This window comes from Agelaius phoeniceus, chromosome 28, assembly GCF_051311805.1.
Source record: "Agelaius phoeniceus isolate bAgePho1 chromosome 28, bAgePho1.hap1, whole genome shotgun sequence".
NCBI classification, from domain to species: domain Eukaryota; kingdom Metazoa; phylum Chordata; class Aves; order Passeriformes; family Icteridae; genus Agelaius; species Agelaius phoeniceus.
In genome coordinates this window covers 3,598,559-3,613,293 of record NC_135292.1, presented here as the reverse complement: position 1 = coordinate 3,613,293, position 14,735 = coordinate 3,598,559, and the positions used below count along the sequence as shown (strand labels likewise).

At 55.1% G+C, this 14,735-nt stretch overlaps 2 protein-coding genes across 2 annotated transcripts in view; one reads left to right on the top strand and one right to left on the bottom strand.

Moving 5' to 3' along the window:
* Positions 1-2,692: 2,692 nt before the first annotated feature.
* Positions 2,693-3,959, bottom strand: LOC143696067 (uncharacterized). Its single transcript, XM_077191281.1, has one exon. The coding sequence runs from the start codon at positions 3,903-3,905 to the stop codon at positions 2,952-2,954; it is 954 nt and encodes a 317-aa protein (XP_077047396.1). The 5' UTR covers positions 3,906-3,959; the 3' UTR covers positions 2,693-2,951.
* Positions 3,960-14,124: 10,165 nt separating this feature from the next.
* The window catches only part of LOC143696059 (uncharacterized), a 186,038-nt gene continuing 185,427 nt past the window's right edge, over positions 14,125-14,735 (top strand). The window contains exon 1 of the mRNA XM_077191265.1: positions 14,125-14,587. Within this exon, the coding sequence (XP_077047380.1) occupies positions 14,136-14,587 (452 nt within the window). The 5' untranslated portion in view covers positions 14,125-14,135. The remainder of the gene's footprint in view (positions 14,588-14,735) is intronic.

Genomic DNA, 14,735 nt, shown 5'->3' with positions numbered 1-14,735 from the left:
ACGAGAAGTTCTAGACAATGAAAATCCAGATGACACTTGGCAAGAACCCTCTGGTGGAGTGAAATTTGGGTGGGCCTGAGAGTCTTTGCTTGGTCCTACAGCAAACTATCAGAGTAGGGAGATGCTGTACAAACTTACAGGTCAGGTTGATAGACTGGCAAGAGTCACCCGGGAAGGATTTAAAGAATTAAGCCAGCACAAAAATGACTTTACAAAATCGATTAGCCTTAGATTTGTTACTCCTGAAAGAGCATGGAGTATGTGGATTTTTAAAGGGACGGGTTGGTCACTGCTGCGTTCACATCCCAAATGTAACTGCAGATGTAGAATATGACATCAATCAGTTGAAACAAAGAGAGCATGAAGCACAAGAAGAGCAAAAGGATTTGACTACGACCTAGCTAGGCAAAATCTTTAAAGGGTTAGGGTGGAATGTGAGTTCATGGATTAAATCTATCATTGAGAGTGTGATAATCTTACTAATTGTATTCTTAGCAATTTGGTTAGTTCACAGCATCTTGAAAGGAGAGATACAGAAGAAAACGTCCTGGAACCAGAAGATAATAAAGGCACTGACACGAGATCCACGCCCACCATCTTCTGGTTCTCCAGTGCGTGACAGCATCCACGACAACGTTTACATCAACCATGGACTTGAAGAACGTCAAGAATAAATTGAGAAATAAAGGACTGTATCAAGTGAAAACATTTACACCTATAGTGAAGTGAAAATGCTTTCAAAGGGGGGAGAATGATAGTGGGGCCCTGGAAAAATGTCAAAAATAGACTCTGAAAATGTTAGGCTTTGTGCTTGCCAGATCATGTGAAATTGCACCTGCGTAAGCAGAACATGATAAATGATATAATTGTTAGATGTGATGATTGTTTAGTAATTAAATATAATTATTGTTTAATCATAAGAAGAATCATGAGGAACTATGTTAGAAGTTTGAGGGGGGCCACAAGGAGCCCATGCTTGGCTGAAATCTATGTATACAATAGAACAATATAAGTTTAGTCATTAACATGAATGTTATATAAGGATAGAATATAAAAACACGTTCATCCCGAACCCATGTCGGAGTCAGATTTGGGTTGGTACCCCTGACACCCAGAGCTCTTCAATAAAAGCACCTGCATAGAATCATTCTGGTGATTATGTGTTTCTGAACGCTAATATACCCAGTAAAGTGTTAAACCCTTCCCAGCTGCTGTGCATGAGGCTCTATGAATATGCACCAGGCTGATGTAAGGGGAAAGGTATTTCAGGGGATCCCTGAAGGTAACAGGGTGCTCCTGCCTGAGTGCCAAGATGCACCCAGTTTACATCTTCCAAGAACTGTTTAGCATGGCTCTGCCCTGGATCTGCCTTTTTAGAGCATGCAGATTCCTTGGCTGTGGTTTTAGTCCATTCTCTTTATCACCTCCAGGTTTTGGGCCTTGGTGCACTCTGCCTTCAGACAGGGAGTGCTGATAGTTGGCAGATCTGTACAGGTGTCCTCACCCAGTGTGCATTGGATGTTATCCCATCCAAGCAGGCAGTTTAACACAAGCAGCTATTTCACTGAGCTTAATTAACAACAGAAATAAAAACTATAGAACAAAGTTACTTTAAAAAACAGTCCCAGCCCATATTTGATCCCAGTCTGTGTGGTCCTGATCCATATGGTCCCAGTCCCTGGGATCCCAGTCCATACAGTCCCAGTCCATATTTGATCCCACTTCAGGCTATCCTGGTCTGGAGGGTTCTGATCCACAGGATCCCCATCCATGTGATCCCAGTCCGTATTTGATCCAAGCCCATATTTGATCCCAGTCTGTGGGGTCCTGCACACACTCCCTGGGTCTGGAATTCCAGTTCCCAGCCAGGAAAAAATGTTCCTGCCCTTGAACTTCCTTCCTATCCCCTCAACAAATTGCAATAAAACTATAAGCAAAGAAATAATAATTGAAATTAAATAAATTATAATAAAAATAAAATATAAAAATCTCAACTCTTCTTTACAATGATTCAACTCCAACAATGATTCAACTCAAACCAACAATAACTATTACTATAATATTACCAATGCATATAAATAAACAAATTATATATCAAGAAATACCTTTTGAAAATTTTAACTCGATGACTAATGTACTTTAGATAAAATTATCTAAAGAAACTACCATGCAATCTAACACCTCTTAGTTAAACAATTCATATTACAAATATACTAAACACAAAACCAAACACCAGTACAATTTCTCAGACATTTCAACCAAACAATTAAACTTTAATAACATCCTTAAGTACTCTTGAAAAATTAAAATTATTTTTAAAACATTAATTGTGTGCAGGTGGTTTTATTTTGATATTGGTTTTTGGACTGTTTGGGTTAGATGATTTAAAAAATGGGATTTTTATAGGAATTGAATCAGCTGAGAAGGTGGCACTCGGCAAACAGAACTGACTGAAAATGAACGGGACAGAAATCAGTAACTCTGAAAGTTTTATTTGCTATCAAATACATCCCACACACCCAGCCCCACACAATCCACATCCCACTGCTCCAAATTGGGATCCCACTTCTCCCAATCTCCTTCCAACTCCATCTCAACTTGACAGTTGTGGAATGGAGTGAGTTTGGCCTGGGATTAAGTTTTTTGAGGAGGGAACAAGCAATCTGAGGTGGAATTGAGCCCTTTGGGGTTAAAATTCAGTTATTTCCAGTGGAATTTGAGTGGTTTTGAGGTGACTGTTCCATCCCAATGGACTTTTGGAGGACAGAGAGATGGAGAAGAGAAAAAAATTCAGGCCAAACCAAAGGAGAAGCAGCCAGGAGTGTTCCCAACATGGATCACAGGGAATGTGAGTGACCAGGGCTGTGCCCAAAGTGCCTCCTCCAGTGGGGGATGGAGCTGCAGCAGCGCACGAAGCTCTTCCCGCACTCGGGGCACTCGCAGGGCTTCCCTTACCGGTGCCTCCGTTGGTGTTTGGTCAAGGTAGAGCTGATGGAGAAGCTCTTCCCACACTGGGGACACTCGTAGGGCCTCTCCCCGGTGTGGATGCGCCGGTGGGTGACGAGGTGGGAGTTGCGCTGGAATCCCTTCCCGCAGTCTGGGCATTGGAATGGCCTCTCCTCTGTGTGAATCCAATAGTGCTGGAGGAGATTGGAGCAGGTCTGATACCTCTTCCTGCATTTATCACACTCGTAGGGCCTCTCCCCTGTGTGGATGCGCCGATGGGTGACGAGGGTGGAGTTGCGCTGGAATCCCTTCCCACAGTCGGGGCATTGGAAGGGCCTCTCCTCTGTGTGACTCTGATAGTGCCGGAAGAGACTGGAGCTGGTCTGAAACCTCTTCGCACACTTGGAGCACTCATAGGGCCTCTCCCCTGTGTGGGTCCTCTGGTGCCTGATCAGGTCGGAGCTCCAGCTGAAGCTCTTCTCACACTCCCCACACTCATAGGGCCGTTCCCCAGTGTGGGTCCTCTGGTGCCTGATCAGGCGGCAGTTCCACCTGAAGCTCTTCCCACACTCCACGCACGTGTGGGGCTTCTCCCCATCATGGAGCTGCTCATGGAGCACCAGCTCCGAGCTCTGGCTCCATCTCCGGCCGCCTTCCCGGCCCAGGCTGGCTCTTTCCCCCTCACATCCCCGCCATCTGCGTTTGCAGCCCCTCCTCGTGCGGCATCTCCGGGCCTTTTCCTCCCCGTTGGCTTCCTGCGCCGTGGAGCCGCTCAAAACGGCCTCTGCCACCAGGTTCTGCTGCGGGCATTTGTCCTCCCTGCTCTCCATGCTCAGCTCCTGCTCTGGGCGAGGAAGGACAAGGACAGCATGGGATTTGCCTCCGTGCCACAGGCAAGGGCAACGAGATCCCCCCAGGCCGTCTCTGGGGACGCACTGCCCTCTCTTGGCTCTCCCCATTTCGGGATGCCGGGGCTGTTTGGGCTCCCGGGCTCCCTTCTCCCCTCATTCTCTGCTCTGGGCTGCAGCGGCTCCAAGGAGTCCCCCCTGCCCCTCTCCAGGCTCTTGAGGCTCCCGCCAATGGCGGCGCTCCCCCCTCTCTGGCCTCCCCACTTTGGCCTCCTGGGGCACACAGGGCTCTGCTCCTCCAGGCTGCCTCTGCCGGCAGCCGCCACCGCCACCCCCCGATGTCCCCCCGAGGGGCCTTTTCCGCTCAGCCTTGGACTTCTTCATTCTCCAAACATCCCCCCAAAAACACAACCCAGGGACACCCCGGGATATCCGGGCCGGGCTCCCCCTCCCCGCTCACCGGAGCCATGGGGGGGGGCGATGATCCCACAGGTGGGGGCTGCGAATTCAGGCAGGGATCGAGACCGCGTGGCTCCCTCAGCTAAACCTTGATCCGCCCTTGTCCCTCCTCTTCCTCTTCCTCCCATCGTCCTCTTCCATCCCCCCTCCAGCTCCTCTCTGTTATCCCCACCGCCTTCTCAACTTCCATCCCGCCCCTTCCATTCCTTCTCCTCCTCCTCCTCCCTAACCCCACCTCCTTCTCCTCCTTCCATCGCTGCTCTCTCTCCGCCTTCATCCCTCCCCTTCCATCCCTCCTCCCTTTCCTCCTCCTCCCCCCTAACCCCGCCTCCTCCTCCCCCTCCATCCCTGCCCTTCCCTCCCTCCTCCTCCTCCTCCTCCCCCAGCAGCAGCCACACCCTCGGTGCCCCGTTCCCGCAGCCCTCGCAGCCCGCGGCAGCAGCGGCCATGGAGCCGGGCCAGGTCGGCATGGGCAGCGCGGGGCTCTCGGCTGCTCCCAGCCGCTGCGGGTGGGGGGAACCCGGCCCGGGCCAAAGGAGAGGCAAACTGGGCAAACTGGGGGCTGCACATCCAAACTGGGCCTTGCTGGGGACCCTGCCTGGCCCCTGCCAGCCCTTGGGGCTCCTCTCGGCACATGCGCCAGGGGGGAGCGCACACAGGCCTGGGGGATCCCAGCAGTGGCAGCACTGCCAGGGACTGGGCTGCACTGGGATCGTACTGGGACTGACTGGGGCTGTACTGGCTTTGTACTGACATCAGACTGGGATTGTACTGGGAGTGACTGGGATTATGCTGAGAGTGACTGGGAACAGCTGTGAACAACTGGGATCACGCCAGGAACAACTGGGAGTGACTGGGAGCCCGCTGGGGGTGACTGGAAACTGCTGGGCTTATACTGGGGTGAACTGGGATCATGCTGGAGCTGACTGGGATCATTCTGGCAGTGAGTGCCACTACACTGAGGCTGACTGGGAGTGCTTGGGAGCAAATGGGATCATACTGGAAGGAACTGGAAAGATGCTGGAGGGAACTGGGCTACACTGGGACATACTGGGAGTGACTGGAACAAAAGTGAGGGTGAAAGAGAGCAACTGGAACCATGTGGAGCACAACTGGTTCATACTGGCAGGGACTGGGAGCACACTGGGCTCATCTCTGGATCATACTGGGAGGGAGTGGACTAATACTGGGAGGATCTGAGAGGGACTGGGAGCACACCCTGCACATCATCCCCCAGACTGGGCCTGACTGGGAGCAACTGGGAGCACGCTGGCAGCAAATGGCATCATACTGGGACTGACTGGGCTGATCTAGGGAGAAACTGGAACCACACTCGAGGCAGCTGGGACCATACTGGGAGAGATTGGAAGCAACTGGGATTCTACTGGGACCACACTGGCAGGGCTGGCATGTGACTGGAATAAAACTGGAGCTTACTGGGATCATATTGGGGTTGAAAGGGAGCGACTGGGATCACACTTTGGGCTACTGGGAGCAGCTGAGGGAAACTGGGATGATGCTGTAAGCAAACTGGAGGAACTGGGAAGGACTGGATGCATGCTGGGGGCAACTGGGATATACTGGGTATGACTGGGGGATCATACTGGGATAACTGACACCTTACTGGGGCCACTGGCAGTGCCTGGGAATGACTGCAGACATGCTGGGGGCAACTGGGATATACTGGGAGTGTCTGGAACCATACTGGGGGGACTGGAATCACACTGGGAACAACTGGGACCATGCTGGGGAGAACTGGGACCACACTGGGGGCAACTGGGAGTGAGTGGGACCATGCTGGGAGGGACTGGGATCATATGGGGAGTGACTGGGACTAGAGCAGGGGCAACTAGGTCCAACTGGGACCATCCTGGGAGTGTCTGTAACCATAGGGGAGTGATGGAAGCACACTGGGAACAGCTGGGCCCATGCTGGGAGCAACTGGGATCCCACTGGGGGCACTGGCATCAGACTGGGAGTGACTGGGAGCAACTGGGATTAGACTGCAAGGGACTGGGATCATACTGGGAGTGGCTACACTCATACTGGGATTATACTGGGTGTGAATGGAACCCGACTGGGGCTTACTGGGAGCTACTGGGCCCATGTTGGGAGGAAAATGTGACCCACTGGGAGCAACTGGGATCGGCTGGAAGGTTCTGGAACCATGCTGAGAGGACTGAGACTACAACTGGGGCAACTGGGATCATACTGGGAGCAACTGGGGCCACCCTTTGAGCAACAGATGGAAACTGGGATGATGCTAGAGGAAACTGGGAGGAACTGGGAAAGACTGGGATCATTCTGAGGTAACTGAAACATACTGGGAGTGTCTCTAACCATACTGGGGGCACTGGAACCACACTGGGAATAGCTGGGATCATGCTGGGAGCAACTGGGACGATGCTGGGGGAAACTGAATCTACCCTGGAGGCAACTGGGCACGACTGGGACCCTGCTGGGAGGGACTGGGACTATTCTTGGGGCAACTGGGATCATCATGGGAGGAACTGGGAACATCTGGAATTATGCTGGGAGCAACTGGGATCACAATGGGATCCCAGTGAGAGCAGCTGAGTCCATGCTGGGTTACACTGGGATCTCATTGAGAGCAACTGGAATCACACTGGGATTGACTGGGAGTGGCTGGTTTTGTGGATTTTGGGGGTTTGGATTTTGGGGGATTTTCTTGGCATTTTGAGGGGGAGTTTTCTGGGGGAGTTTGGGGGTTTATTGAAATTTTTGTGGCTCTTTCTGAATTTTGGGGGTTTTACTGGGATTTTGTTGGGATTTTTTGGGATTCTCAGAAATTCCTGGGGTTTTATTGGGATTTTTAGGAGATTTTGGGGCATTTTATTGGAATTGTGGTGGCATTCAGAGGGATTAATTGGGGATTTGGGGTTATGAGGATTTTTGGTGGGATTTGGGGGGTTTTGGGTGTTGCCAGGATTTCTTTGCATCTTGGGGGAGATTTTGTGGGACTTTTTCTAGATTTGGGGACATCTTTGGGGGATTTGCGGAGTTTAATCAGGATTTTTGGGGTTTTTGGGATTCCAAAGGATTTTATGGGCTTTTATTGGGATTCTAGGGTGTTCTAATGGGAGTTTGAGAGATTTCAAAGGATTTAGTGGGTTTTATTGGGACTTTTGGGGCTTTTAAGGAGATTTTGGTGCCTCTCAGCCCTTCCCCACACCCAGGGACTGTCCCAAAGCCCCCCTAAAATTCCACTAAAACCCCACAAATCCCCAAAAATTACAAGATAACCCTCAAAAACCCCAGGGAATCTTCAAACATCCCAGTGGAACTCACCAAAATTTTAAAAAACTCACTAAATTTTCAATAAATCTCCCCCCAAAAGCCCCCACAACCCCAACAAAACACCAAAAATCCAAAATCCCCCAAATCAACAAAACCCCCCAAAATCACATAACCATCCCAAAACCAAATAATTCTTCCCAAAAACCGCAATAATCCCTCCTAAACTCCCAACAAAATCCCAAAAAAGCCACCCCCAAATCCCCAAAACCCCTCTCAGAACCCCAAAGTCCCCACAAACCCCCTCAGACTCAGTGGGGCAGTCCTGGATCAGGGGGCACCGGCCGGTGCAAAGGAGCCACTTCAGGGGGCCCTGGGAGCTTTTTGGGGAGGGGGCACCCAAAACCGGGGGGGGGGAACCCCTGCAGTGCCCCCTCCCCCCGAAACCCCCAGACCCCGGTTCAGGGTGGGCCTGGGACCCCCCGGCACCCCCAAATCTCCCCCGGGACCCCTCCAGGAACGCCCAACCCCGCAGAGCTCCCCCAGTGTTGGCCCAGAACCTCTCTGGACCCCCAAACCCTCCCCAGGACCCCAAAAACCTCCCCAGGACCCTCAACCCCCCCAGTTCTCCCCAAAATTCACCCCAGACCCACCTGAGACGCCCCCAAATCCATCAGACTGCCCCAAATCCCCCTCGGACCCCTCAATCCCCCCAAACCTCATGAAATCGCCTCAGACTCCTCGAAATTCCCCAGACCCACCTCAGAACCGCCCAGATCCACTCACAACCGCCCAGTTCCTCTCGGAATCCCCCAAAATCCCCCCAGACTCTCCCAATTCCCCTCAGTTCCCCCTAAACCCACCTGAGAACGCTCCAGACGCTCTCAAGCTCCCCCCAAAGCTCCCTAAAGCCCCCTCAGACCCACCAAAGCCCCCTCAGACCCCCTCATTCCCCCCAAACCCACCGCACACCCTCGTGTTTCCCGTCGAGGCCCCCAAAAATCCCCAGTTTCCCCTCAGACCCGCCCCAAACCCCCCCAGTTTGCCCCCGGCCCCACCTCAGCTCCGCTCTCCCTCACAATCGCGCGCCTCCACCGCGTGTGCGGGCTCCCAGCAATGGCGGCGCGCCCCGCCCCGAACCAACCAATCAGCGCGCTGCACATCCCTGAACTAACCAATCACGGCGCGGATCTCCCAGCAAGGCCCGCCTCCCCCTCGCCGTCCCAGCCAATCAGAGCCGAGCCGGAAGCGGCGCCCCCTTCCCCGCCGCCGCCGGGACCCCCCGGGCTCGGGACAGGAGCGGGAGGGGCCTGAGAGGGGATCGGGGGGGGCGGGGGAGGGTCCGGGGGGTCTGGGGGGGCTTTGGGGAGGGGTCCGGGGGTTTGGGGGGGTCTGGGGAGGGGTCCTGGGGCACTGTGGGGGGACCTGGGGGGTGCGGATGGGTCCTAAGAGGGGTCTCGGGAGGGGGAGGGGGTCGTGGGAGGGTCTGGGGGGGTTTTGAGGAGGGGTCGTAGGAAGGTCCTGGGAAGGTCTGGGGGTGTTGGGATGGTCCTGGGGGAATTTGGGGAGGGCTCTGGGGGGTCCTGAGGCTGTCCTGGGAGGGTTTTGGAGGTTTTGGGGAGGGGCTTTGGGGGGTCTGGAAGGGTTTTGGGAGAGGCTCTGGTGGGGGGGGGGGATTTGGGGAGTTTTGGGGAGAGGTCCCGGCGCGATCTGGGGAGGGGCTGGGGGAGCCTGAGTTGGGTTTGGGGAGGGGTCTGGAGGGTCCTGGGTGGGGTCTTGGGAAGGGTCTGGGGGGGTCTCAGGGGACATCCTGGGCTGGGCCCCATTGGGGTCTGGGGGCTCTCAGGGGGGTCCTGGGCAAACCTTGGGGGGCTCTGGGGGTCCTGGGGGAGATTTGGGCGTCCCGGGGGGTCCCAGGCCCACCCTGAACCGGGGTCTGGGGGTTTCGGGGGGAGGGGGCACTGCAGGGGTTCCCCCTCCCCTGTTTTTGGGGGGGTCTGCCATGGTGCCCCCTCCCCAAAAAGCTCCCAGGGCCCCCTGAAGTGGCTCCTTTCCACCGGCCGGTGCCCCCTGATCCAGGACGGCCCCACTGAGTCTGGGGGGGTTTGTGGGGACTTTGGGGTTCTGAGAGGGTTTTTGGGGATTTCGGGGTGGCTTTTTTGGGCTTTGGGGGATTTTGTTTGGAGTTTGGGGGGAAGCATTGGGGTTTTTGGGAAGAATTATTTGGTTTTGGGATGGTTATGTGATTTTGGGGGGTTTTGTTGATTTGGGGAGGTTTTGGATTTTGGGTGTTTTGTTGGGGTTGTGGGGATTTATTGGAGGAGGATTTATTGAAAATTTTTGGTGGTTTTTAAAATATTTTTGTGTTCCACTAGAATTTTCAGAGATTCTCTGGGGTTTTGGAGGGTTTTCTTGTAATTTTTTGGGGATTTTGTGGGGTTTTAGTGGAATTTTAGGGGGGCTTTGGGGCATTCCCTGGGTGTGGGGAAGGGCTGAGAGGCACCAAAATCTCCTTAAAAGCCCTAAAAGTCCCAATAAAACCCACTAAATCCCAATTAAATCTCTCAAAATCCCATTAGAACACTCCAGAATCCCAATATAAACCCACAAAATCCTTTGAAATCCCAATAACCCCCAAAAATCCAAATTAAACTACGCAAATCCCCCCAAAATGTCCCCCAAACCATCAAAAGTCCCACAAAATCTCCCACAAGACCCAAAGTAATCCTGGCAACACCCAAAAAAAACCCACAAAAACCTTCAAATCCCTCCAAGAATCCCAAAAATCCTCAAATCCCCAATGAATCCCACTAAATGCCACCACAATTCCAATAAAATGCCCCAAAATCTCCTAAAAATCCCAACCAAATCCCAGTAAAAGCCACAAAAAATTTCAATAAACCCCCAAACGCCCCCAGAAAAACTCCCCCTCAAAATGCCAAGAAAATCCCCCAAAATCCAAACCCCCAAAATCCACAAAACCAGCCACTCCCAGTCAATCCCAGTGTGATTCCAGTCACTCTCAATGAGATCCCAGTGTAACCCAGCATGGACTCAGCTGCTCTCACTGGGATCCCAGTGTGATCCCAGTTGCTCCCAGCATAATTCCAGAGGTTCCCAGTTCCTCCCATGATGATCCCAGTTGCCCCAAGAATAGTCCCAGTCCCTCCCAGCAGGGTCCCAGTCGTGCCCAGTTGCCTCCAGGGTAGATTCAGTTTCCCCCAGCATCGTCCCAGTTGCTCCCAGCATGATCCCAGCTGTTCCCAGTGTGGTTCCAGTGCCCCCAGGATGGTTAGAGACACTCCCAGTATGTTTCAGTTACCTCAGAATGATCCCAGTCTTTCCCAGTTCCTCCCAGTTTCCTCTGGCATCATCCCAGTTTCCATCTGTTGCTCAAAGGGTGGCCCCAGTTGCTCCCAGTATGATCCCAGTTGCCCCAGTTGTAGTCTCAGTCCTCTCAGCATGGTTCCAGAACCTTCCAGCCGATCCCAGTTGCTCCCAGTGGGTCACATTTTCCTCCCAACATGGGCCCAGTAGCTCCCAGTAAGCCCCAGTCGGGTTCCATTCACACCCAGTATAATCCCAGTATGAGTGTAGCCACTCCCAGTATGATCCCAGTCCCTTGCCGTCTAATCCCAGTTGCTCCCAGTCACTCCCAGTCTGATGCCAGTGCCCCCAGTGGGATCCCAGTTGCTCCCAGCATGGGCCCAGCTGTTCCCAGTGTGCTTCCATCACTCCCCTATGGTTACAGACACTCCCAGGATGGTCCCAGTTGAACCCAGTTGCCCCTGCTCTAGTCCCAGTCACTCCCCATATGATCCCAGTCCCTCCCAGCATGGTCCCACTCACTCCCAGTTGCCCCCAGCGTGGTCCCAGTTCTCCCCAGCATGATCCCAGTTGTTCCCAGTGTGGTTCCAGTCCCCCCAGGATGGTTCCAGACACTCCCAGTATATCCCAGTTGCCCCCAGCATGTCTGCAGTCATTCCCAGGCACTGCCAGTGGCCCCAGTAAGGTGTCAGTTATCCCAGTATGATCCCCCAGTCATGCCCAGTATATCCCAGTTGCCTCCAGCATGCATCCAGTGCTTCCCAGTTCCTCCAGTTTGCTTGCAGCATCATCCCAGTTTTCCCTCAGCTGCTCCCAGTAGCCCAAAGCGTGATCCCAGTCACTCCCTTTCAACCCCAATATGATCCCAGTAAGCTCCAGTTTGATCCCAGTCACATGCCAGCTCTGCCAGTGTGGTCCCAGTATAATCCCAGTTGCTTCCAGTCTCTCCCAGTATGGTCCCAGCTGCCTCGAGCACGGTTCCAGTTGCTCCCTAGATCAGCCCAGTCAGTCCCAGTATGATGCCATTTGCTGCCAGCGTGCTCCCAGTTTCTCCCAGTCAGGCCCAGTATGGGGGATGATGTGCAGGGTGTGCTCCCAGTCCCTCTCAGATCCTCCCAGTATTAGTCCAGTCCCTCCCAGTATGATCCAGAGATGAGCCCAGTGTGCTCCCAGTCCCTGCCAGTATGAACCAGTTGTGCTCCACATGGTTCCAGTTGCTCTCTTTCACCCTCACTTTTGTTCCAGTCACTCCCAGTATGTCCCAGTGTAGCCCAGTTCCCTCCAGCATCTTTCCAGCTCCTTCCAGTATGATCCCATTTGCTCCCAAGCACTCCCAGTCAGCCTCAGTGTAGTGGCACTCACTGCCAGAATGATCCCAGTCAGCTCCAGCATGATCCCAGTTCACCCCAGTATAAGCCCAGCAGTTTCCAGTCACCCCCAGTGTGCAGCCAGTCACTCCCAGTTGTTCCTGGCATGATCCCAGTTGTTCACAGCTGTTCCCAGTCACCCTCAGCATAATCCCAGTCACTCCCAGTATATCCCAATTGCCCATAACATGGTGTCAATAGCCCCCCGAAGGCTCCTACTGGCTCCCAGTATGATCCCAGTATCCATCAGTGTGATCACAATCTGCCCTGGTATGGCAGTATAATCCCAGTATGATCCCAGTCTGATGTCAGTACAAAGCCAGTACAGCCCCAGTCGCTCCCAGTACGATCCCAGTGCAGCCCAGTCCCTGGCAGTGCTGCCACTGCTGGGATCCCCCAGGCCTGTGTGCGTTCCCCCCTGGCGGATGTGCCGAGAGGAGCCCCAAGGGCTGGCAGGGGCCAGGCAGGGTCCCCAGCAAGGCCCAGTTTGGATGTGCAGCCCCCAGTTTGCCCAGTTTGCCTCTCCTTTGGCCCGGGCCGGGTTCCCCCCGCCCGCAGCGGCTGGGAGCAGCCGAGAGCTCCGCGCTGCCCATGCCGACCTGGCCCGGCTCCATCGCCGCTGCTGCCGCGGGCTGCGAGGGCTGCGGGAACGGGGCACCGAGGGTGTGGCTGCTGCTGGGGGAGGAGGAGGAGGGAGGGAAGGGCAGGGATGGAGGGGGAGGAGGAGGCGGGGTAAGGGGGGAGGAGGGGGAGAAGGAATGGAAGGGGCGGGACGGAAGAGGAGATGGGGGTGGGGATAAGACAGGGGAGGAGGAGGAGGGGGGATGGAAGAGGAGGAGCGGGAGGAGAAAGAGCAGGGAAGGAGGCGGGGTTAGGGGGGAGGAGGAGAGGGAGGTGGAGATAAGACAGAGGAGGAGTGGGAGGAAGAGGAAGAGGAGGGACAAGGGCGGATCAAGGCTGAGCTGCGGGAGCCACGCGGTCTCGATCCCTGCCTGAATTCGCAGCCCCCACCTGTGGGATCATCGCCCCCCCCATGGCTCCGGTGAGCGGGCAGGGGGAGCCCGGCCCGGATATCCCGGGGGGTCCCTGGGTTGGGTTTTTGGGGGGATGTTTGGAGAATGAAGAAGTGCAAGGCTGAGCGGAAAAGGCCCCTCGGGGGGACATCGGGGGGTGGCGGTGGCGGCTGCCGGCAGAGGCAGCCTGGAGGAGCAGAGCCCTGTGTGCCCCAGGAGGCCAAAGTGGGGAGGCCAGAGAGGGGGGAGCGCCGCCATTGGCGGGAGCCTCAAGAGCCTGGAGAGGGGCAGGGGGGACTCCTTGGAGCCGCTGCAGCCCAGAGCAGAGAATGAGGGGAGAAGGGAGCCCGGGAGCCCAAACAGCCCCGGCATCCCGAAATGGGGAGAGCCAAGAGGGGGGAACTTTTGGCATTGCTGGCACTGCCAGCAGCCTGGGCAGGGGGGGCACCCAGGAGAAGGGGGACCCCCAATACAAGCGTGACCGCAGCAGCTGGGACAGGGGGGAACCCGCGAACACCAGAGGGGAGGGACCAGGGACAGGGAACTCCTGGGAGGCTTTTTCAGGGCTGAATCATGGTGTTTGGGAGGTGTTTCTGGAGCCCAGGTGGGAAGTGACTTGTAGAGATGGACTTGGGCAGAGGAAACTTCAAACTCAATGTGCTCATTCCTTGTTTTTCCCAAACCAGGATTTCCCATTGCCAACCCCTGTGAGGCTCTGAGGAAGAGGAAGATGCCCCGGGACACTGAGGCAGGTGAGGAGGAAGTCAGTGCCCCTTTCCCCTCTGTGCTGCTCCATCTCCCAGCCCAGCAGGGCCCCCGGCTGCAGCACAGCCCTGGGGGGATCTCGTTGCCCTTGCCTGTGGCACGGAGGCAAATCCCATGCTGACCTTGTCCTTCCTCGCCCAGAGCAGGAGCTGAGCATGGAGAGCAGGGAGGACAAATGCCCGCGGCAGAACCTGGTGGCAGAGGCCATTTGGAGCGGCTCCACGGCGCAGGAAGCCAACGGGGAGGAAAAGGCCCGGAGATGCCGCAGGAGGAGGGGCTGCAAACGCAGATGGCGGGGATGTGAGGGGGAAAGAGCCAGCCTGGGCCGGGAAGGCGGCCGGAGATGGAGCCAGAGCTCGGAGCTGGTGCTCCATGAGCAGCTCCATGATGGGGAGAAGCCCCACACGTGCGTGGAGTGTGGGAAGAGCTTCAGGAGGAAGTGCAAGCTCATCGAGCACCAGAGGATCCACACTGGGGAAAAGCCCTATGAGTGTGGGGAGTGTGGGAAGAGCTTCAGTTGGAGCTCCAGCCTGATCCTGCACCAGAGGACCCACACTGGGGAACGGCCCTATGAATGCTCCAAATGTGGGAAGAGCTTTCAGACCAGGTCCAATCTTCACCGACACTATCAGAGTCACACAGAGGAGAGGCCCTTCCAATGCCCCGACTGTGGGAAGGGATTCAAGTACAACTCCGACCTTGTCAAGCACCAGGGCATCCACACAGGGGAGAGGCCCTACGAGTGTGATAAATGC